The sequence below is a fragment of the Carassius auratus genome, chromosome 24 (assembly GCF_003368295.1).
Source record: "Carassius auratus strain Wakin chromosome 24, ASM336829v1, whole genome shotgun sequence".
Taxonomy (NCBI): Eukaryota; Metazoa; Chordata; class Actinopteri; order Cypriniformes; family Cyprinidae; genus Carassius; species Carassius auratus.
In genome coordinates, this window is record NC_039266.1 from 13,253,112 (window position 1) to 13,277,834 (window position 24,723).

The window sequence follows — 24,723 nt, forward strand, 5'->3', positions numbered from 1 at the left end:
AATGAAGTGATGGTTAATTCAATGCTTCAGTTTGGGAAAGAGGCCAACAGTGTATTTCACCTGCTGCCTCCTTCACTCTCTCTTTCTTTTCACCCTGTCCTCCATCTATTTATTTTCTTTAACACACTTTTCTCATTCTCCCTCCCTCTCTCTCTCGCTATTCCCTTCTGTGAGACTTCAGCAGTTAATTTAGTTCCTATATTGCCAATCATTCCTAGTGGCTTTTCATGGGTTCAACAAGGAATTTTTGTGTGAATATGGCACATGAAAGTCTCTAACAGAGGGCAGCTGACACACATGTCCCCATGGAGGTCAGGATAGTTGTGTTTATGTCAGAGCGAAGGCAGAAACATGTGTAGACACATACATGACATGCCATCCAGTCTTGGGTTGAGAGACAAGTTGGCTGAGCTTTGTGACCCTTTAGCCTCGAACTAAAGCATAGGTCCAATCTGAAACATGTGTGATTTCTTTTATAATGAACAAAGGATGCTTAAGATTAGAGATGAATCACAATGATAAATTATCTGACAGTTGAGTCCAAAGCATGATAGATGTTATATACCAGGGCTTTTCAAACTCTGGTCAGCACCCGCACTGTATAACCCCTGTCCATGGATAATTTTAGCAATAAGAAAACTATTTTACACATAGGGCTTTCAGATTTAATCTTATAGGTATTAATAAATACATATTTTATAAGATTTATCAGTATTAGTGATATTTATTAGTCTATTAGTGCATTCTATTTAAATATACTTAAAAAAGATTATATCTCTGTAAAAAGAGATTTACAAGTTAATCTGAATTGAAAAAAAAAAAAAATCTGCGGAAAGAATGTATTCTTCAGATTATATATTTATAATATAATATAATATAATATAATATAATATAATATAATATAATATAATATAATATAATATAATATAATAGTCATGCTCAGGTCGAGGAAAAGCACATGAAGATGAAGATAATCTCTCTAATATTTAATAGTACTCCAAGATGATGAAGAAAGACAACAGCAGTAACATAAACAATAACTGAACAAAGGAATGATCTTAAAAAAGTCAACTGATAAGGGCAACAAAGGTGCAGGAGGTTAACTGATACTGAAATAAACAAGATGATGACCTAATGAACTAAACTGGGACAGGAACAAAACCAAATAAGGGCAAACAGGAAATGAAAACTCAAGACAAAACTGATAATTGTGACAGTACACCCCTCTCCCTGGATGGCATGATCTTGCGACGTGACAGGACTCACAAAAGAGGGAGGGATGGGGGTTTTGGAAGAGGACAAGTACTAGGAGAAGGACAGGCAGATGACCAGGGTGGCTGTGACGGTGGGAGGAGCCATGGAGGATACAGAAGGATCCAAGGAGGAACATACGGAGGGACGAGCCGGAAGGCCAAGGCAGAGCAAATGGCTTCGGCACCCGAGGAGAAGTTGGGGATCCGGAAGGCCGCGGTGGAGCCGGAGCAAAAGAGAACCAAGATGGAGCCGGAGGTAAGGAGGAACCTGACAGAGCCAGAACGAAGAGGTGTGCCTGGAGGTGTGGAGTCCCGAAGCGGCGTATGGTCAGCGACTTGGAAAGTGTAGGCGGACACAAGGGATCCCCCAGCCATGACGCTGATGGAGACTGGAAGATCCGCGGTGATCCCACCACACAGATGGTGGGCAGAGGCATGTCTGCATATATGTCCATATCGCTATCTATCAACTTCCAAGAGGTCAGTTCGATTTCACCCTCAGCGGTGGTGCAGTGGATGGGGCTTTCCATTGCCCCCACAATCTTCACAATTATTTCCACTGTTGCTTTTGCTGTCGGCTTTTTCACTAGGTCAGACAGCAGCTCCACACAGCGGGTGATGCTTGGCTGGGCTCTGGGTCGTGTTTTGTTCTGGATTGGGGTTGGACACTCCACCGGATGATAACTTCCCTCCAGCTCAGTCCCGTGGTGTCTGGGAGGTCAAAGAGGTGAAGGAAATTTGCCCCGATCCAGAACAGAGACTTTAATGTCTCGTCATCATAGGGGCAGGTGATGGCAAGTTGACAAAAATAAAAAGTAAATGAAAGCGGCATAATCCATAAAACAAAAAGACGGGGGAAATAAAAAGGGTCGATTACAGCGCTTTCTCTTTTGGTCAGTAATTCTGTCATGCTCAGGTCATGGAAAGTCATAACAATAATATAATATAATATAATATAATATAATATAATATAATATAATATAATATAATATAATATAATATAATATAATATAATATAATATAATATAATATAATATAATATAATATAATATAATATAATATAATATAATATAATATAATATAATATAATATAATATAATATAATATATGACCTTGGCCTTAAAGGGTTTGACAATCCCTGTTATATACCATCACGCCCTCATTTTAGTATTGTGTATATATTTTTCTAGTATTTATTAATATATTGAGTTCGGTTTTTATTTTTATTTTTGGATTAATTAGTAAATCAGCCTGTCTGTCTCTCCACCTGTCTTGGGTTCTCTCTGTCTGCCTGGTTCTTCCACTCCATGATCACAAATCCCTAATATAGACATTTGCATACTCATGCATATTCAAGCTCTGGCCTTGCAGATTGGACAGAGGCTCATCACCACTGCCTGACTGGTTGTTATATAATGAGGATATAGCTGCTTCATCCCTTCTGTATTATAGCATAGCGAGACATTCAATATGCTTGCCTAATTACCAGTGACTAATGAAGCTATTTTGGGAGCAGGGCTGACTGAGAGTAAGACGGCGAATGCTCTAGCGATCATTAATTAATTTGGTATTCAATTAGCACCACGATGTGAAACGTCACCCCTTCCTGTTTTTCAGTGAGAATATGCTAAAGCAGAGGATCGTGGGAGTGTAATTATAAGCTATTTCGGTTTGTTTTTTGTCCACATGCTGTTGAACTATAATGTGTTCAATTTCAGCATGAAGCTACATGAATTTTAAAACAAAGTCAGTTTCACTTGGATTCATCACCTTATGTTATAGTTAAAATAACTGTATTTGCTAAGTGAGATTGTGAGTGATTGTTGCTTTTCTCTGTCAGCTGAGGTATGGGCGTCACCAGTGTACCTGTCTATATCTGCTGTTAATGCTATGCCCTCAGGATGTTTTTTGATCTTCCGTTTAGTAATACAGCAATACATGTGGCTGTCAGGGTAGTTTGAGCATGTTTAACCCAAATTACCCTGCTTTTTTGAGGAATAACCTCATAAGGCTGCAAAACAAGCATGATAACATGCCATACTATTTAAAGGGTTAGTTCACCCAAAAATGAAAATTATGTCATTAACAACTCACCCTTATGCTGTTCCAAACATGTAAGACCTCCGTTTATCTTCGGAACACAGTTTAAGATATTTTAGATTTAGTCCGAGAGCTCTCAGTCCCTCCATTGAAGCTGTGTGTACTGTATACTGTCCATGTCCAGAAAGGTAAGAAAAACATCATCAAAGTAGTCCATGTGACATCAGAGGGTCAGTTAGAATATTTTGAAGCATCAAAAATACATTTTGGTCCAAAAATAGCAAAAATTATGACTTTATTCAGCACTGTCTTCTCTTCCGTGTCTGTTGTGTGAGAGAGTTCAAATCAAAGCAGTCTGGACATCCGGTTCGCGAACGAATCATTCAGTTCACCAAATCGAACTGAATCGTTTTAAACGGTTCGCATCTCTAATACGTATTAATCCACAAATGACTTAAGATGTACAAACACAATAATACAAACAGTACATTGACTGCGTATTAGAGATGCGAACCGTTTAAAACGATTCAGTTCGATTTGGTGAACTGAATGATTCGTTCGCGAACCGGATATCCAGACTGCTTTGATTTGAACTCTCTCTCTCTTACCTTTCTGGACATGGACAGTATACCGTACACACAGCTTCAATGGAGGGACTGAGAGCTCTCGGACTAAATCTAAAATATCTTAAACTGTGTTCCGAAGATAAAAGGAGGTCTTACATGTTTGGAACAGCATAAGGGTGAGTTATTAATGACATAATTTTCATTTTTGGGTGAACTAACCCTTTAACCGTTTGTTTTCACTTAAAATATTTATTATTATTTCCAGTTGTGAAATTGTATTGAATGTGCACTTGTAATGTACTTAAACTCTTAAAAGTATATTTTAAGAAAATAATACGTAATATAATGCACGTAATATAATATTAATTAAATAAAAGGCCACTTAGGCATGCTTAAAGAGTACACATTTATGACTGTTTTTTAACAAATTTAAGCACAGTTTTCTAATAATGCCAATTTAAAACCAATTCTCACTATTAACCAGTTGTTTATTAGCATGCCTGTATTGTAATGTGCTGTTTGATATTACATTTAAATGTTGTATGCTTCATAAATTTTTAACTTCATTTCAAATGATTAATTACAAATGCATATAAATACATGACATACAAGTTTCAATAGAAATGATTGTCAGTACATTCAGCAGTACACTACACAGACAGAAGAAGAAATTGTGTAATTACATATACAGATTTTCAAGTCCTATTTAGTGAGTCAAAATCACTCTAATCTTCACCTATCTGGATTTAATATAAAAACCGTAACACATTTTCATTTAATCATAATTAACATGCAATTAAGTGTCTAAAAATATTACATTCGCTAATATATATTTTAAAATACCTTAATCATGTACTCTTAAATGAATGCTAAAAGTAGAAATATGCTATTTTATTTTATACTACATTATTTTATATGTCTTCTTAGGAATAAAAATTGCATTGCTAATTTGCCTTTGTGCCTTTATACAGAACAGTTCAGTGTCTAAATTATATTATACATTTTCATACGAGGCACGGTCTACTAATTCACATTCTGCACTCATTTGTTTCAAGATTCAATTTTGCGACCAGGTTAGGCCTGAATAAGTTCAGTTTATATAACATACAGTAAATAGAAGGCAGAAAGTAGAAAACTATGACTCTGTGTGTCCCATTATTTGACTCTAGGTGCATGCCTTAGTGGTCCTGCTGATGGTTATGCTAGTCACCCTCAGATTGAGCACTGACCCTGACTTTTATAGCAGGTCTCACACTCACTGCAGTGACCTTTTAAAATCCATTCTGATGGTTTGGACAGTGTGAAATAATTACATATTAATATAACCCAGCTGTGTGCTGAAAGGGCCAAGAAAAATAGCCTGTGTTCCTTTAGGGGAAAGAGAAGAGAGAAAGACAAAGAGACAGCGAAGATGAACATGAACTAAAAAGTGTAGTGTAGAACTAACAACAGAGGCATTCAAGTTAGTGTCCGGTGCCCAGAGGGCACAGCTGTGGGTCATTTAAGGACCATTTGATTAATATATCTGACAAAAATGTTTTTGGGTCAGTACAAGCACAAAATATTTCTATTTCAAATGAATGCTATGATTTTAAACATTTTAGTCATCAAATAGTCTTGAAAAATGTAAATTGGTTTCCACAAAAATATTACACGGCAGTTTTCAACATCAATAATAATAAGAAATGTTTCTTGAGCAGCAAATTTGCATATTGGAGTCTTATCTGAAGGATCATGTGACACTGAAGACTGGAGTAAAGATGCTGAAAATTCAGCTTTGCCATCGCAGGAATAAATTACAATAATTTAAAATATTAAAATAGAACATTATTTTACAGTATTACTCTTTTTACTGTAATTTCAAATAATTGTCACATCTTTTTAAAAACATTTAAAAACTTAACCGACGTCAGACTTTTGAATGGCAGTATATAGATGTCAGTCAGAGCAGATCTTGGACAGAATGTATATATTAAAAAGTCTAGCTATGCTAGAGGACAATCACCTCACTGAACAGAAGCCCACTGAAAAGCTGAATACACATTTCAGCTATTGCAAATACAGCATTTTCTTCTCAAACGTTATTTCTGCTCAGATTCTCTATGTCTCTCCTTTAGAAAAAGCAGCATAATTAGTCTTACACAAGAGCGCTTGATTTCATGCTCAGAAACCACATTCACCATTTTAAATGAATCCGCGTCATAGAACGTAGAACGTAATCTCCTATCCATTTTCTCAATGTTGCATGCAATACCAATTTCATAGTGTTTGATGTACAGTACATAAAGGTACAAAATGCATCTAAGTGACAGTAGTATTAGTTTCAAAAGCATTGATTTGATTTGAATATAAAAATGGCACAATTGATTTAGACTGAGATTTTTGTTCCGTCTGGAATGCTTCTGTTGGTTTGTTTGGCAGCTCTGTAACGGTTCTGTGCTCATCTCTCAGACCTGTATTAGCCTGGCACAGAGCGCTGAGCTGAAATCAATAAGCCCATAAGGCTGCTGTCACTGTCTCTTATTTACATCCCCTTCAAGAGTTCCTCCACCATTACTCTTCTAGCTTTGCTAACTTATGGTGCATTGGTCTTACTAAAGCAAGGAGTTAACAGATGACAAAAATGTTTATTGGAGAACAGAAGGAATAGGCATGTGGATGTACAAATTGGGGTCTTTTGTAATTGTAATTCTCCCAGCAGTATTAAAAAATGCAATCAATGAATGCGGCCTGTGCAGTAAAATCACGAAAGATAGATACTTCACATTTGCTCAGTGTAGTGTGTTGGCTCTCCTGCTTGTAGAACTAGGTCTTGGACGGATGTCAAGACAGTGAGATATTTCTACTTTTTTTGTAACACAGCGAGGGAGGTTTTTCAGCTACACCTGTGGAAAGAAATGCTTATTGATCATGGCGAGAGATTTCTAAACACCCCAAAATGACTCAGAATGCTGATAAAATCCAGAGCAAATGTTAATTAGCTTCAGTTCATTCCAGTGTACCAGATGGAGATGGAGTTTAATGGTCAGGCCACATGGGGGCCCCAGAGACACAGAGGTCAGGAAACTCTCAGGAAAAGGCTTTTGTGTTTTTTTCTTTTCTGTAAGCATTTTTATCATATTATATATATATATTTTAATTAAAAACAACCCTAAAAAACCATATTTCAATGTCCTTTGAAAGTTTTGATATGATACTACATGTAATTACATGTCTATATGAGTTTATTACACTTATAATGGAATGACTTCCCAATCTCAATTACAACAGCTGAGTCTTTACTCATTTTCAAAAAACAGCTATAGACTCATGTTTTTCGGCAGCCCTTAACCAACTAATACTAGCACTTACCTTTTCTTTTCTTGTCTATCATATTCCTGAAAAAAAATAAAACTGACTATGTGTACTGTGCTAGACTAATGGAGACTTGTCATGGCACTTGTATACTGTTGTTGATCTCTCGTTGGTCTGATTGCTTCTGTTGTTCTCATTTGTAAGTCACTTTGGATAAAAGTGTCTTACAAATGATTAAATGTAAAAGTAAATGTTAAAAAGTTTTCTGATCTTCCATCTACAGTATCTATTAAAGAAATGGACACGCTTCATTTAAAAGTCCAGTTCTCCCTTTTAAAAAGCCTTTAACTATGACTTTTGACCTCAGTAATCTCCTTTAGATTCTTATTTAGTTAGTGAGGTTGTTTTTAAGTTGAGCAATTAATTAATAGAATAGGTCCCTATACTAAAGTGTTACCTAAAATCATTTTTTATGGTTTAGAGTACAGTTTAGACCACAAAGGTTTTTTTTTTTTTAGTACATGTATATGTCAGTTTATATTAGACTTTCAGACATGTACATTCTTCCATCTGTCTGAATGAATTAACACATTTTTTTTTTCAGCCATTTAAAATGTTTTCTCATTATCTGTCTTCATTACTTTATTAAAGGACAGTTATCACTGTGGTTTTTGGCTAAGGCATTCACTATTTTCAATCTATAAATTTGATATGGCTTAGGCAGTTAATTGTTCTCTTCCTCTATATTATCTGGAATTTCAATGTCTGTATTTCTTTATATTGGTCTGATGTGCAGTCTCCAGCTCATTACTGAGGAATGTCAGGTATAATTGTACGTCTGTTGGTTAAACTCTTTATAAGCCTTTTGACTACTTGAAAGTTACCACGGAGGATCTCAGACATTTATTCACTTAAGTTAATTAGCAGAACTGTGTGATGGTGACTGTAGGAGTTAGACATGTCTGAACTTTATACCTGATGGCAAGATACAGTAATTAGTCCAGAATCACTTCAGTGTTCATAAATGTTCAAGAGTCATTTTTTACCTCAGGTGAGCTTGTCTCCTGTTGCTAAAGCCGAGATGGTGTTAATAAAAGAGCTGTGATTCAGGAATAGTCATTATAGAGATCTTGAGAAAGAACAACGTAGTATGTGTCTCTGAGGAGATGAGGTGATGAGTTGAGGAGGTGTGAAGTGTAAAAAGGTTAAATGGTTTATTTTAGGGTCACAAGTTGTAAATTATGTAATCATATACGTTGACTGGAATTACTGTTACTAAACAGTATAACAACAATACACTTAGTCAGGTTAAATGATAGAAATAGAGAGAAATAGTGACATTTGCCTTAGTGAAAACCAGTAATTGTATTTAAATATCCATACATTTTTATGAGTAAAATTAATATTGGTACAGTAATGTGTGCTATTACCCAGCCAACCCCTTTCAAAGACACAGTGAGACTCCCATGATAGTCTGTGATTACATCAACAGGAAAAACTTGGAGCATTGCACATCTTGTAGGGAAATCAGTTCTGGCTCATGAAAATCTCAATGTTCTTGAAAAAACTGGCCCCTGGGGGCATGAAAACACACACACACCAACCCTTTTCATGTCGCGACAGCAATGATTCACCCTGCTGATAGTCAGGTATGAGAAACTCAAGATATAATGATGTATCTGTTTTGCTTCTGGGAAACTATTGAGATGTTTTACCTAATACACAGTCTCTGTTTGCTCTGGATTGTTTAGTATCTAAGGACAAGGAGATTGAATGAGATCAAATTTACTCAGATCCACTTACCAAAACTACCTAACTGTATGCAAAACCTTTTGTTCAGTTCAGTGGGACAGTGTACTTACAAATTAATTTAATGAATGATTTACACAAAATTAATTAAAATGTGTTTTTTAATGCAACTTTGAATAATTTTAAATATTCAAATAAATAAACATAAAATAAATCATATAATGTAGTTAAAATATATGTAATAAATATGTCACAATCTGTGCTAGGAGGAATGAGAAAGAAACATGGAATACAAACAATAGTCTTTAATCCAGGAAACATGGGATTATCCACAATGGAAATGGCAGGAACACATGAACACAACGACTAGACCTGACAAACACTAATTGAATGGACTGGGGCTTTTAAAAACATGATAACGAGGGAATATGGAAACACATCTTGAATCAAATTAAAAATTAGCCGAGCCATGATAATGGCCCATGGTGGAGCGGATGGAGGGAGGAGCGGCAGAATCCAGGGGTCCAACCAATGGCGGCGGAGCAGGTGGGAGAGTGGGTATTCATGAGCCTCCAGGCATTTGGGGCTAAACTCTGAATCAAGAGCACCCTCTAGGCTGAGCTCAGGAACAGAATTGGAATCCGGAGGAGTGGGCACTTGTGGGCGCTTTCTAGGAGTGGGCACTGGAGGGCACTTTCTAGGAGTGGGCACTGGAGGGCACTTTCTAAGGGCGGGCACTGGAGGGCGCTTTCTAGGAGCAGACACTGGAGGGCACTCTGGACTGGATTCAGGGGCTGTAGCCCTCTCCCATTCATTTTGGAACTTCCGCGGTGTCATACCCAGCTCACCCTCAGCCAGGGAGGAGACAGATGGGACTTGGAGCAGCCCAGCCACAATGATGTCCCATGGTGGAGCAGACAGAGGGAGGAGCCATAGAGGAAGAGTGGCCGCTGAATCCAGGCCGGTGATGGAGGACCCCAAGATGTAGAGCTGATGAGCCAGGGAAATGGGGAGGATCCGAAGGTCTTAGGTGGAGCCGACGACCAGTGTGAAAATGTGGATTAAGGAGAATGTGGTGGAGTAGGAGTGACAAAAGACTGAGGTGGAGCCGAGTGGATAAAAGAGCCTGACGGAGCCAGAGGGGGGAAGGGATAAGGCAAAGTCAGAGGAGTGGAGTCCCAAGGCACAGGATGCTTGATGCCAGACCAAGGCAGAGCCGGAGGAATGAGGGAGCCCAGTGGAGCTAGAGGACTGCCAGGCCACGGCGGAGAGGATGGAGCTAGGAGCCATAGTGGAGCCGACAAGTCAATGGGTCGAGGCGGAGTCCAGTCCTCGGAGGCTGTAGGCAGAGTCAAGGAAAACTCCAGCCACAGTGATGCTGGAGGATCGCAGTCTCGCAGAGCTTGCACCACATAGATGGTGGGCTGAGGGTGAACAGAGGGGCTGCCAGACGACAGCGGAGGAGGAGGCAGGAGCAGGTAGGAGGGTGGGTATTCATGAGCCTCCAGGCATTTGGGGCTAAAAGCAGGCACTGGAGGGCACTCTGGACTGGATTCGGGGGCTGTAGCCATCTCCTCTCCATTTTGGTACTTCCGCCATGTCATACTCAGCTCACCCCTCACCCAGCTCACAGAGGGCAGAGCTCCTCTCCATGCTCACACCATCCATGGCTTTCTCCCTCATGGCAGGAGTTGTTGCTGGCTTACACAACTTGACTGACATTATCAGCGGCTTTGGCTCCACAGCGATCTTTAGCAAGGTTGCTCTATGCGGTGATGGCTCGTCAGTCACAGTGACAGTCTTGCTCTCTGTTAGTGGTGGGCTTTGGCACGTTTGCCATGCATCGGGAAGATGGTGGGCTGGGCTCTGGATCAGGGGTGGCACTGGCGATATACTCCTGGGAACCGATGGGGAACGGAGATCCATTTCTTACCAGTGTCCACTCCACAAAGGCGGTGAATTCTGCTCGAGGGCCATCTTCGGCGGCGCTCTGCACATAGTGTTGAGGCTGATGTCATAGAATATGCAGAGCATGTCAAGGTAGGTGGTGAGATGGGCAATAGCAAGAAACAGTTTGGTATGACCCTCAAGCGATTTTTCCCCCTGCTCCAGCAGGAAGAGGATGAATTCGGGGCAAGGGAGGGAATCCATTAGGGAAACACTTTACTAGGGAAAATTAAATGCTAAGACAGAAGGTAGACATGGAAGTTACTGTTTCGGTCGGGTCTTTTGTCATGATCTGTGTTGGGAGAAATATGAATTACAAACAATAGTCTTTAATCAAGAAAACATGTGATAATCCACAGTGGAAATGGCAGGAACACACAAACACAACAGGTAGACCCGCCAAACACTGACTGAATGGACTGGGGCTTTTAAACACAGGATAACAAGGTACTAAGGAGACACACCTGGAATCAAATTAGCAATCAACTTGAGGTGAGAAACTTGGTAACAGGGAGCAAAACACAAAGGTCCATAATCCTGAAAAAAATAAGGGAAACACTTTATTTTAATGGGTTAGTTCACCCAAAAATCAAAATGATATCATTAATAACTCACCCTCATGTCGTTCCAAACCTGTAAGACCTCCATTCATGATGAGGGTGAGTTATTAATGACATCATTTTGATTTTTGGGTGAACTTACCCTTTATGGTATCCTTGTTAGATGGATTTACTATTATAATAACAATTCATTATACATAATTACATGCAAATAACCCTTATCCTAACCCTAAACATATAATAAGTACATTTAGTTAATTAATATTACTTCATAAATGTATAACTACATTGTAATAAGGACACCTTAAAATAAAGTGTAACCTAAATAATAATAAATAATATATAATGTATACACAGTTGTATTTTGCTTGTTTCATGAATAATACTTATTGTTAAGAACTTATTATCAGAAATTATTCTAATTTAAAACACCAGGGTAAAATGAATGAGAGATCTCATAGCAGTCTCATAGGTCGTATATTATTTAGAGGGTTAAATATAGCTTACATTGAACTATAACAGTGGATGGAGTTCTTACAGGGTGGAGCAACGAAGCTGCCAAATATATAGCTTATTATTAGAGGGCTAAATTACCCCAAAACACATGCAATGAATATGCACACTCACTGACTGAGGCACACATGGATACCACACATATAACATCTGCATTTTCCAGGTTTGAATCTGTAAAATGGGCCTGTATGTTTTGTGTTAGTATTGTCAAAGGTCATTAGTATTTAGAAGAGAAGAAATGTAGGTCAAATGTCTGCCATGATGTGCTAGTATTGGTTTCCCTTATACTATATATATGAAATTTTCATATATCTGTTTGTTGCTTCTGAAATAAGTCAGTTCTCACCCCACCAACACACCAGCTACATAGGTATGATCAAATATGATCACTTCCTCATGTTGAAATGATTGATGTATGGTTTGTCCAGATGGTCAAATGGTTTGAAGCCATGTCAGTGGGGGTTTAATCCAGTGGTGGAATATTCTACATTCAGATCTCTTGTCTAGATGTGTATGAACTGTATGTTTTTATGGATTGTGTGGCAGCCAAATCTGCTCCTTTGGGACTTTTTTCCCCTCCAAACTCCCTGGGTATGAAATCCAAAGGTAAATATCCCGCCGCTGGATGGTTTGATCCAGGCTTTTCTGTGAAATGGAATCACGGAAGCGGTGGAGAGAGGCACAGGCTTTTGGGTTAGTAGGTTATCCATTCAAAACCTTTCTGACTGATACTCAGAATATATAGTGTGTGTTTTTATGGTAAATAACATTTATTGTTCATGATAAATTGAGATGCATCGGATTTTTATTTTCTGGGTAAAAACTACTCTTGACAGTCATTCCTTGAGACTAAGACATGCATAATGTTATGCGCCAAATTATTATTATTTTTTTTACGAAAATCCGAGCAGTGAAGAGAGATGGATAAGACATTTAGCAGCATATGATGTGAGATTTAATTAGAGACTAAATAATGAGAATAAAAACACTCTCACGGACTTTAAATTTATTAAAACCTAAAAATAATCATTTTGTTTTAGTATTTAAAAGTTTTAGGAATAGTTTTTTTTAAAACAAAATGACGATGAAAAATAATATATATTCAAATGCCTTGTATATCTTATTGTCATAATGAAATGCAAGTTATTCTGTCACTCTTTTTTGCTATTTAGTTGTGTAAACTTATTTCAAGTGCATTCGTGCTTGTTTTGAGAACAGCAAACAGGATTTTTCCTCCATTTCCAACCCTTTTGAGCCCAAAGTAAAGCTTCCAACATGCCTTGCTTTGATACACACACAAACACACACCAACTGCAGAGCTCAAGAACCAGCTATGCTAGTGTACTCCCGCTTTCCTTTCTGCCGCTTTATAATTCTCCAGAAATATCTAAGCACGTGTGTGTGTGTAATTTTCTACAGCACGCACCGCAGCAATGGTCTTCTACCCTGAGACTGAAAGAGCAGTGGAGAGAGAGAGAGAGTATACAGCATAAACGGCTGTGACAGCAACAGAAGACCTTTTCTCCTCCCTTTTCATTCTTTTCCTTTTTTACTCTCAAGCATTGAGACTTTTTTTGCGTTTCCAAGCTGAGAGCATCTAGACGAGATGCAAGAGAAGGTGGGGGGAGCGAGAGAAGGAGAGTTGGAGTTTCGGAGGGCAGAACGAGAGAGAGATTGAGACTGTGTTGGAATGCGCTGATACATGGGAACAGTCTGCTTATCTCCGTTTGTCCCCTTGTCAGTCATCCCGCGGCGCACACTCATACACTTGGGAACGCTGGAGGCTCCGTTTGGAAAGGTGGTGATTAACCCCTTCCCCCTCGTTCCTCCGTCTGGTTCTTCTACCTGCACTCGTCTGGACTCGTTCAGTGAGTAAAGACACAGAGGGACAGGAAGGAAGAGAGATGAGATAGAAGGAGGGAGAGGACAATTAGTTCTCTGTGGAAGACGGTGGAAATCCAGGCGGCATTTGGACACCTGTGGAACACAGTTTTGGATATTCTACTAGAGTGATTTGATTGGACATTTCAAATGGAATACCAAGTGAGTGACTGATGAACTGACTTGATTGGATTCACTCGAGTTTACCCAGCATTTCTACGCTATGTCTAAACCTTCACGACTTGCTCGCCCATCCTCGGTGGGTCCTGGCTCCAAGCTCTCCTCGCTTCGTCGGGATACACCTGCTGGCCGACCCAGAATACACGGCATGGGGGAGAAAGTAATGCGGACAGGAAGTGAGGGCATTATGACTGGCCAGAGGCCTCCGGTCAATGGAACGACACATTCACAGAGCACGCAAAACACTAATATAAAGGAAGAGGAGGAGATGGGCCAACCAAGAAGCAGAATCAGTCCACCTAAAGGGTCCTCCGCAACCACAACCCAGCAACAAGTCACACAACCCAGTAAGTAATCGATATTCAAAGGTGGATACCCAAAAACTGCACTTTTCCCTTTTTGTCCAAATCTGATGTTTGGACACTTTTGATATTCGTTTATCAGACATCTTATGTTTTCATTATTTGAATGAATAAATTCTAGGAGGAAAATGTTCTTAAGCTCAGGAGATAAAAAAAAAAATGTTCTTTGATTTTTGAATCTAATTCTGAGTAGACCCACAACAACTAATCAATTAAATCATTAATAATTGACCCCCCTGCCCCGCCCCTTGTACAAAATGTATAGTTTATGAAGAACCACTTCAAATAAAATACAGAAATTAAAAGCTGGCTTTTAAAGTCTGATTAATTTACTAATCCAAGACATAATCAGCAGATTAGTTGAATATTCAGCCCTGCTTAAAAGTTTTGAAAACAGAAACAAATGACATGATGTTACAAACATACAGTATGACTACAAATCATGAGCTTGCATATAATATCAGACTTGCTTTTGATAGCACTGTTTGATATATGTTGAGATGTCTTTTGAAGCAAATCAGAAGCAAAATACATCTCTATTTGCTCTCCTTTTAATCTTATTGCTGAAGAAATTTAATTTTTTTGCCCTGCTCAAGGTTTTAGACCTTCTAGCGAAGTGACACATTGTTTTGTCTTCTTTGTGATTTTAGCCGTAAGTTGAAAAGTCTTAATGTCCTGACGAATATTGGATGGATATTTTGTTTTAAATGTAAACATTGATATTTGTCATTATGATTATATTCGGTGAGATGTTGAAGTATCCATGTGGAGTGGGTGTGAGTAAAAATTGAATATAATGTTTTGTTTGCAGAGGTTTTATGTGAATTTAGGGTATTAAGTAGATTAGCTTGTTTGGTTTGGAGTATCTGAATGTCAGTGAACTGCATATGGTATTATGTTAAAAATGCTTGGTGTTTGGTTTTATATTTATTCATATATGACAATGGGTTTTGTGGGATTAGATCGGCAGCTGGGTTGATTTTTGCTGCATTCCTTACACAAACACACACACACACACACACACATGGGCTCCCCATTCCAGCACAGCGGGGTGCAGATTAATGCCAGTTTGTGTGTGTGCATGTGTTTGTGTGTGTGATTAGGCACCTCTTTATCACATTCCACCCCAGTGGGTTTGAATCCTGCTGGTTTTGGTTGAAGAGCACCATGTCAACTCAAAGTTGCCCTAAAGTGGTGATGAAGACCCAAATCCTGTCACCTCCAGTCAGTCACATCCCTCAGTGTTAAACAATTCAATGTCTTCTCAGTGAAATTGATAGCAATGCTAAGATAAAATGTTAATATAAGACACTTACATTTATAACAAATGGTTGATAAATACAATGAAAAATGGCTCTATAAAGATACCAATAGACTAATTAATGCGATATTTTTCCTTTAGTAACAGTGCACTTTTTTTTGCCTTTGTTGAAGCATAACAGCCATACAGCCATTCACTTTTGTTATAATGAAAAGAATAACTTGGACATTATTCTAGTAGCTAACCTGTGTTTACATCTAGAGTGAATGAGAAAAAGTAAAAAATGGCAGAAACATATTTTTGGAGCGAACTGTCTCTCAGTTCTCCCCAACTGTAAACATTGTAAAAGTTTACACCAATGAGTAACACTGCAAAATATTTTTTTTCTCTCCCTCTCTTTAAATTCTTACTTTAAATGCATAATTTAAGAGTTAATGTTTTCTAGACTCAAAGTTCAAGCGCAGGTCACAACATGTCGGATGAATGGTTCTCCAATGGATGAATGGTGATACAATTTCCATCTTTAGAAATTATGAGAGTGCATTTCCCCATAATTCAAGTTTCCATTTCTAAATAAATGCTATGCATACTGTAATAAACAAATCTCCATATTCATCGGGAAGAAGGAGGCGGGAACCGGCGCACAATCAAAACTCATTTTAATATCCAAAAATAAACACAAAACAGCGCGTCAGCCCCTCACGGCGACTGACGCGCATAAACTAAAAGCAAACACATAAAGTAATGTCCCAGGCCTGGTCCTCTCTCGTCCTTCACGGTCGTCGCTCCCGTTTTATATCCTTCCATCTCCTACGTGGGACTCGATACTAGCGGTGGGGCTCAGGTGTAGCTCATCTCCAATCACTACACCTGGCCTCACTCCTCGTTCCCACGCCTCTCGGCCCCGCCCCACTCGCCACACATACATTAGTATTTAAACATAGAAATCTGGTTGCCACTGAAGAGTAAAGTGTCCTAAAAAGCAGAAGTACACCCACCTGTCTGTAATGACACTATATGTAAGTTATACTGTTACATAAATACAACACTTTAAAGAACCTCACAGATCCAAGCGCAAGAATATCATCACCTGTGATGTGATATTAATATTTACTACCTAAATGTGCTTTCACAGAAACATCTGGAAAACAAATACATTCTCTTTTTTCTTTTCTTCTTTGCCCGTTTTATGTCTGGCAGATAGGGTGATAAGGGAGAGATTTGCTTATCAGCAGGCGGCTTTCTTCTGTTTATCTGCAGGTAAAATGGTTCAGTCTTTTGTTTAATCTACTGTTAGCACTCTTTGAAAGTTTATCACAAGCAGGTGCAGCAGGACAAAGAACTGTATCGCAGTCAGTAAACTTCATGGTTGGGTGGTCTTGCTTACTCATGGCTCAGCCAGACAGAGGTTATGGGAAAGAAAGAGAACAGAGAGGGAGGGAGGGAGACGAAACAGTCTCCTCATTTCAACTAAGTTTATCCTGAGCTGGTCTGTACTCAGCTTCTGCTGTTTGGATTTTCCATGCCTAGACTATGAGTGATCACCCGGATTGATGTGATTAACATATCAGTCTGTGATCTGCTGATATGAGAAACATTTCACTAGGGGTTTATGGGATAGCTAGAACAGTACACTCTTAAAAATAAAGGTGCTTAAAAGGTTCTTCACAGCGATACTATAGAAAACCATTCAGTCAAAGGTTCTTTAAGAAGCATCTCTTTCTTACCTTTTTATAATCTGAAGAACCTTCTTTCGCCACAAAGAACCTTTTGTGCAAAAGAAAGGTTCTTCAGATGTTAAAGGTTCCTTTATGGAAGCATTTAGACAAAAAAAGTTATTCTATGGCATCATGAAGCACCTTTATTTTTAAGAGTGGACACCAAAATAATGCAGTTTGACATTTAATTTGGCTTTTTTATTTGTATTGCAGTACTCAGATCAAGAGAAAGTGAAAGTGTTCACTGAGATGTTTAGTCATTTTCTGTCATCGGTTTATGGTTCATTTTGTTTCAGCATAACTTTATTTTTTTGGAACACAAATGAGACATGTCAAAGAATGCTCACTGCATTTCTTTCATCAGATGATAAATCTAACTAATTTATTGACTTAAAATTCAGTCTGTTCATCACGCAAAGCTATCTTATGAATTTTAAAAGACTGTATAGAAGTTACTGATAAAAAAAAAAAGTGACAGTAAAGTGACCTTCTACGAAAGCACTTTTTGTAAATAATATGATCACTGATCATAAAGATGTTTAAAATCTTACAAATTCATTCATTCCAAATAAATACTCTTCTTTAAAAAAAATTTCTGTAAATTAATCTTGAAAAAAAATAAAGCAATGGATTACAGCTACAGAAATGTTTCTCGAGCAGCGTATTAAAGTGATTTCTGAAGGATCATGTGATACTGAAAATGCAACCTTGGTTTCAAAAACATAAAAAATCTTACTGACCCCAAACATTTGAACTTTAGAGTATGTTTTCACTGTATAGAACATATTTTGTGCTCTACAGAAGAAAGTCAGTCATGCAGGTTTGAAAAGACATGAGAGTGAGTAATGACAGAATTTTGATTTCAGGATAAACTTCCTTTCATGAACATAATCCCATGATTTTTGGTGAAAGTGTCAGACACGGATGAGTTTTTGTAATCTAGAGCAGGATCTAATACCTTGCAATGGAGACTGAAGCCAGTGGAAGCACTATGAAGAGAATTACAGTACGAGTGGGATTAGACTCATGAGCACTGCTCATTAACCCTCAATCCTCTCTGATTGAAAAGTGAGACACTCTTAATCCAGAACGGCCCAAACTGAAGACAGGGCACTCTAACAGAACTCACTGTATCAGCAAGTTCCCGAAGAGCCTTTCAGATCAATAACAGTTTAGCATTTTTAGACAATCCACCTAAAAATGAAAATTCTGTTCTTACCTACATGTCATTCAAAAATCCTCTCTGACTTTCTTTATTCTGTGGATAAAGGAGATGTTTAGCAAAATCGTTTAATCAAAAAAGTGCAGCATGAACATTCTTTAAAACATCTTGTTTTGTGCTCCATGGTAGAAAGTCAGTCATATATGTTCGGAACAACATTAGGGTGAATATAGGATTAAAAGTATATATATTTTTTGGTGATCTGGTACAAAATTGTCAGGCAACCTCGCCAGAAGACAGAAAGCATGGACACTATTTGCTCATCCTAGATTTATTGTAACCAAATTACTCTTTTAAATGAGGTATTTTGTGCTTGGAAGCCACTCCATTAATCTCGAACCAGCAGAGCATTATTCCTTCAGACTGATGGAGTGCTCTGTTTGTGAAAACCTGAATTCGTGTGGGCAGAAGTTGATCCACAGGTCACCGGCCAGCTCAGCTAATGAAAAGTGCCTGAGTGCTTTAACTTAATGGCAAATGGAATCTGGTAATTGTTCACCGTTTGGCAGGAAGGATCGAAAAGGGGAGGGAGGGAATAAAGGAAAGGTTTATCATTCTGCGTTGTGAGATATTCTAGGCTCTTAAAGCATTCAGGGAGAGTTAATGTCAGGAGAGGGAGTAGCACTTAGATACTTTTCCTTACTTCAGGAATTTTCCAGAATCCTTTCTGCTGAGCTCATAGGCTGCTTAATCGCCACTGCGGCTGCACAAAAAAATGGCTTACAGGACAAAGTCGCCAGTAACTAGAACCTGAGATCTTTGAAATCTGGAATTAAAAGGAAGGGAGAGACCCTTTCAACAGTGCCCACCTTAATCAAACTTTGAATTAGGTCATTAACTGTATGACTTTCTTTATTCTGTGGAACATAAAAGGAGATGTTTCAGAATGTTTGCTTATGCTTTGCATGGAAAATAACTAGTTTAGAAGGATTAACATATGATATAAACATTGCCATTTTTTGGTGAACTGGCCCCTTATTGGTCGGGCAATCAACCAAGAAGCTTGTTTTCAAAAAATCTGAATTGTTATGCTTCGCTTTGATCTCAAAACTTGAGAGCAATAAATAAAAGGATGAGAGACCCTTTCAGCAATGCCCACCTTAGACAAACTTTGAATTAGGTTACTAACTAGGCAAGAACCAACAAGTTGAGTGTGTTTGCACAAGTATATTGACATTTGAGCTCGCTTGTGTTGATTCATGGTGTAGCTCTACATGGTTTAGATGTCACAAAGTGTCCTGGGTGATGTGAGTCAGAAACAGAGCTGAAGACAGAGGGGGAGGAGAAGACCTCCCTTTAACACACCTGGTTTTGTTGTTGTTACTGTGTATATTCCTCTGAGCTGAATTCATGCCCTATAGGCTCATCACTCGTGAAGAATGCAGACGTTATGCACTGAGGGTTGTTGTTACAGCAGAACTTTGCACTTCATGGCTGACATACACGCTAACAGATATGTGGTCACAGTTTTTGTTAAGTGCCTCTTCATGAGTGTCCAAATGTGCCTAAGGCATCAATCAGAGATAACTCTCTTAAGCAGAAATCAATAAAAACGTGGGCAACTGTGTTTAAATTCTCATTCATTAGATAGAGACCTCTGGGAGTTTGTCTAAGTGGTTGATAAAGCTTTTGAAGATGTTTGAGTCCAGCAGGGGAAAGTGCTCTTGAATGCACTGAAAGTTGTGTTGACGGGATAGTTCACCCTCAAATATATTCACCATCATGTCATTCTTTCTTGTGTGAAACTAAAAGTAACACAGTTTCAGTCTGTTCCTCATATATAATTTTTCTGCTGCTTTTTTTTTTTTGTCTTTTTTGGACCTTGACAGCTCCAGTTCCCATCCAACTTTCATTGTACGAAAAAGCACAAAAAGTACTTTTGTGTTCCACAGAAACAAGAAAGCTATACAGGTTTTCGAATGACAATTTGAGTGAGTAAATGACAAAATTTTCCATTTTGGATGAACTACCAACCTCTCTACCAATTTTTCATCATGTTTCTTCAAAAGCAATTGGTTTGGATAAACAAATTGTGTGGGTTAACTTCTTTTCAGCCCAGACACACGTTTTTGTCTGTTTTTAATGGGGGCTAATTATTTCAAACACTATAATTCACAGTGTTATTTTAGCAGTATTTTAGGATTTTCTTATTATTTATATAATGTTATAGTCTTACCCCAAGAAATATATTAAGAACAATTGCATTTTATGGACTGAAACTAATTTACAGAGCATGCTAGAGAAAGACTAGACCATCAACAAGAAGTTATTTAATCTTTGTTTTCACTGGGATTAGTCTAAAATTGTTCCTTCTTTCCATTGTGGCTATTCCTGGATGGGAATCCAGTCTGTAGCTCCCAGCTGTGACTCTACTTAAAGTAACACAGTGGTGGAATTCCTGTGAAAGTTCTTCTGTTGCATCACTATTTAAAATGCAGGTTAAATTGACCAAGATTTTTGTCATTGTATGGCTGATAACTTATAAATCCCAGATATTCTATATTATTTGGCCAAAATAAATATCCAGTTTTTGCCTGGTTGTTAAAAAAGTAAAAAAAACAAATGTAAGCCACACTGAAATGTATAAATGATTGGCTTGAAAATAATAAATGTCATTTGGTTTGATAAATTGTATCCAATGCAATGACATTTGTTTAAGTGTAGCTCTAATGCATTAGAGCCAAGTCACCAAGCAACTTCTTATGAATAATCAAATAATCTCTCATAAAGTCACTTCTTCTCGAGTTTGCAGCAACTTAATTGGAGATCTGGTGTTCTTTGCCCTAGTTTCCACAGAGCCCTTATGAGACTATGAGCTCTGACAGGTTTGAGGCCCACACATGCAGTACTGACAGAAAATTGTAACTTTTAATCGTAATCTGGTGCAGTGGATGGACTGTTTCTTCACTGCTTGTCATCTTCTTTTTGTTCTGTTGCTGTTTCTTCTGTCTTTGCCTTTGCTTTTCGCCTACTTGCTAACTCTATTTTGTTTGAGGTTGCCATTTTTTCTTGTTTGTCAATCTCTCTAGTTATCTCCACCTCCTTTTATCGCTTTCTATCCTTCTATCCCTCGCTTTTTCTTGCCCTCTTCTTTCTGAACAGGTTGTGAGCTGGTTTTCTCAGTGCTGATTAAAGTAGCGTCTCTGTTTGAAGTCTATTCAGCAAGCTGTGTGTGGTTGCTTATTAGGGTCAGCCAAGAGGGTTAGAGACACACACACACACACCTAATGAATGCTGTGTCCTAAAGAGACTACTTGTTTCAAGAAGAGAGTGGTTAAGCAAGGATGAAAAGATGAAGGGATTTCCTGAAATGTTGGCACTGAGTGTGGGTTGTGTGCACACACTCTTTCTTTTCGTCTTTCTTTTCTCTTCGCTCCTTTCTGACGTGCCATTTAATGGCTAGACAAGCACCTGGTATAGAGAGGCCGGTGAAATAGAAACAAAAGGAAATGGAGTGAGAAAAAGGGAAGGCTTTAAAGGTGAGAGGCAGAGCGCTGTAGACATGCAGTGAATTTCAACAGCCATGGAAAAGTTTATGAATTTCATTTGAGTTTAACAAAACAGATCTGTTCAATTATACTGCAGCTAATCTAACCTGAAATAATGCTCGTGTTGGAGATGTAGCTGTTATGCACCAGATACATTGAGCACTGGTGCTCATTTGGGAGATTGAGGTTTGAATCTGGTCTCTGTTGTGTCCCAGTCCCTTTTTTTCCCTAATAAATTACTCTTTAGCTCTTTTCCCACCAGCATAAAAAAGTGTTTTATCCGAGATTCATACATTGATCAAAACTTAAATGTGGGTGTAACACAGTTCATTGGGAAGAAGGAGGCGGGAACCGGCGAACATTTAAATAAAACTTTAATAACAAAATAATCACAAAACAGCGCGACAGCCCCTTGTGGACGACTGTCGTGTACGAACAGAACTAAAACTAAATAAAATCCAGGCCTGGTCCTCTATCATCCAACACTTTTGACACTCCTCCTTTTATCTTTTCGGAGCTCCTCCGTGGGACTCGAGACCAGTGGGTGGTGCAGGTGTCACAGATTCTCACTAACTCCACCACTCCACTCACTGACTCTCGACCACGCCCCTTTCGTCACAGTGGCTAAGCAAAAAATAAAATAAAAATAGTATATCGCTTCTATCAACACCCCGAAGTTTGCACAGTCCTGTTAGTTTTTGTAATTTTTTTTATTTATGTTTTTTTTAATGATTGCGTTATTTTGCATGTGCATATGCTTACATATGCGATAACTTGTTTATGCTTCTTCTTCACTGCGTTTTGATCCAGACATTCAGTACCCTTTCAGAAGATGTGTAACAGCACCCCCTACCCTATAAGAGTGAAAACACAGAAAGACGGAAAATTCTGTCAGTGGCGGGGAAAGAGTTACCGTATTTTTCGGACTATAAGTCGTACCTGAGTATAAGTCGCAGCAGTCCAAAAATACGTCATGATGAGGAAAAAAACATATATAAGTCGCACTATAAGTCGTATTTATTTATAACCAAGAACCAAGAGAAAACATTACCGTCTACAGCCGCGAGAGGGCGCTCTATGTCTTCAGTGTAGACTACAGCAGCACTGAGCAACATAGAGCGCTTTCTTGCGGCTGTAGATTGTAATGTTTTCTCTTGGTTCATTTCTCTTGGTTCATTTCTCCCGGTTCATGTCAAATTAATTTTGATAAATAAGTCGCACCTGACTATAAGTCGCAGGACCAGCCAAACTATGAAAAAAGTGAGACTTATAGTCCTGGTAATTATAATAATAGTAATTATTAAGTTGTGACAAAAGCCCTATATTTCACTTTCTGGATGCTGATTGGTTAATACAGCAGTCAACTTCAGTTTAATTTAGTCACGGTTGAAGGGGTATAGTAAGTGTCATAATCAACACAGTGAGTTTGATTAGGATTCAGTTCCAAAGCGATTCCACTGGGGGAAAGAACTTTATACATCACTTGATTGTAAATGTTTTAAATTCATTTTCAGTGTTTGTCAGCTTTTTTTTAAGCTACAGTAGTTTACATTTCGCAAGCTACCCACTCAGTTTGCTGGCTTACCATGCTGTTAGACACATAACCTGGTTCCTTGATTTTAGCTCCAACCCCAATCAAACACACCTGAACCAGCTAACCAAGGTGTTTAGGGATACTTCATAATTACAGACAGTTGTGTTAAAACAGGGTTTAAAATAAAGTGTGCAGGACGGTTGTTCTCCAGAGTTGGAGAACCCAAGTTCATATCACAACAAATCACAACAACTCCTGCAGTCACAGGTGGACTAAGTTTCTTATTTTCATATCTAAATTCACATTATAATAATTTGTTACAGTTATATAGAACTTTTCTGGGAACTCAAAACCCTTTTAAATGAAAGGGGGGAATCTCATCAACCACCATCAGTGTGCAGCATCCACCTGGATGATGCGATGGCAGCCATATTGCACCAGAACACCCACCACGCATCAGCTTACTGGTGGAGAGGAGACAGAGTGATGAAGCCAATCAGTGTATGGGGATGGTCAGAGGCCAATGGGGAAATATGGCCAGGATGCCGGGGTTACACCCCCTAATCTTTACGAAGGACATCCTGGTATTTTTAATGATCACAGAGAGTCAGGACCTCGGTTTAACGACTCATCCAAAGGACTGTGCTTTTTACAGTGTAGTGTCCCCATCACTACTCTGGGGCTAGTACCCACACAAACCACAGGATGAGCACCCCCTGCTGGCCTCACCAATGCCTCTTCCAACAGCAACCTAGTTTTCCCAGGATTTCTCCCATCCAGGTACTGACCAGGCTCAGCCCTGCTTAGCTTCAGTGGGCAACCAGTCTTTGACTGCAGGGTGATATGGCTGCATCATAGCACAGACTTAATAGATAGATAGATCTTGAAAGTGTTCTTTCTTTAAGCACAGGGATAGTTCACCCATAAATGAATGAACAAACAGTTGCTGGGAGCCACTGACTGCCAAATAGTATTGAAAAAAAAATACTATTGAAGGCATTGACTATCTGCAACTGCTTGGTTACATTATTTAAAATATATATATATAAAAAAACATATAGGTTTGTAACAACTTAACTTAAAAAATATACTTTTAAGATTCAAAGTACACCGCATGTACACATTCAGTACAATTAAGTCCACTTCATATTTATA

The 24,723-nt window shown here is 38.5% G+C and overlaps 1 protein-coding gene across 4 annotated transcripts in view; it reads left to right on the forward strand.

Moving 5' to 3' along the window:
- LOC113042339 (sickle tail protein-like) overlaps nt 1-24,723 on the forward strand; it is a 132,892-nt gene that overhangs the window by 25,146 nt on the left and 83,023 nt on the right. The window contains exon 1 of one of the 4 annotated variants that reach the window (XM_026201122.1): nt 13,419-14,330. The exons of 1 other annotated variant lie outside the window; for it this stretch is intronic. In XM_026201122.1, the coding sequence (XP_026056907.1) occupies nt 14,027-14,330 (304 nt within the window). In that variant the 5' untranslated portion in view covers nt 13,419-14,026. Of the gene's footprint in view, nt 1-13,418; nt 14,331-24,723 lie in introns of those variants that run through there. 2 more of the 4 variants (XM_026201127.1, XM_026201121.1) reach the window with 2 other exon arrangements.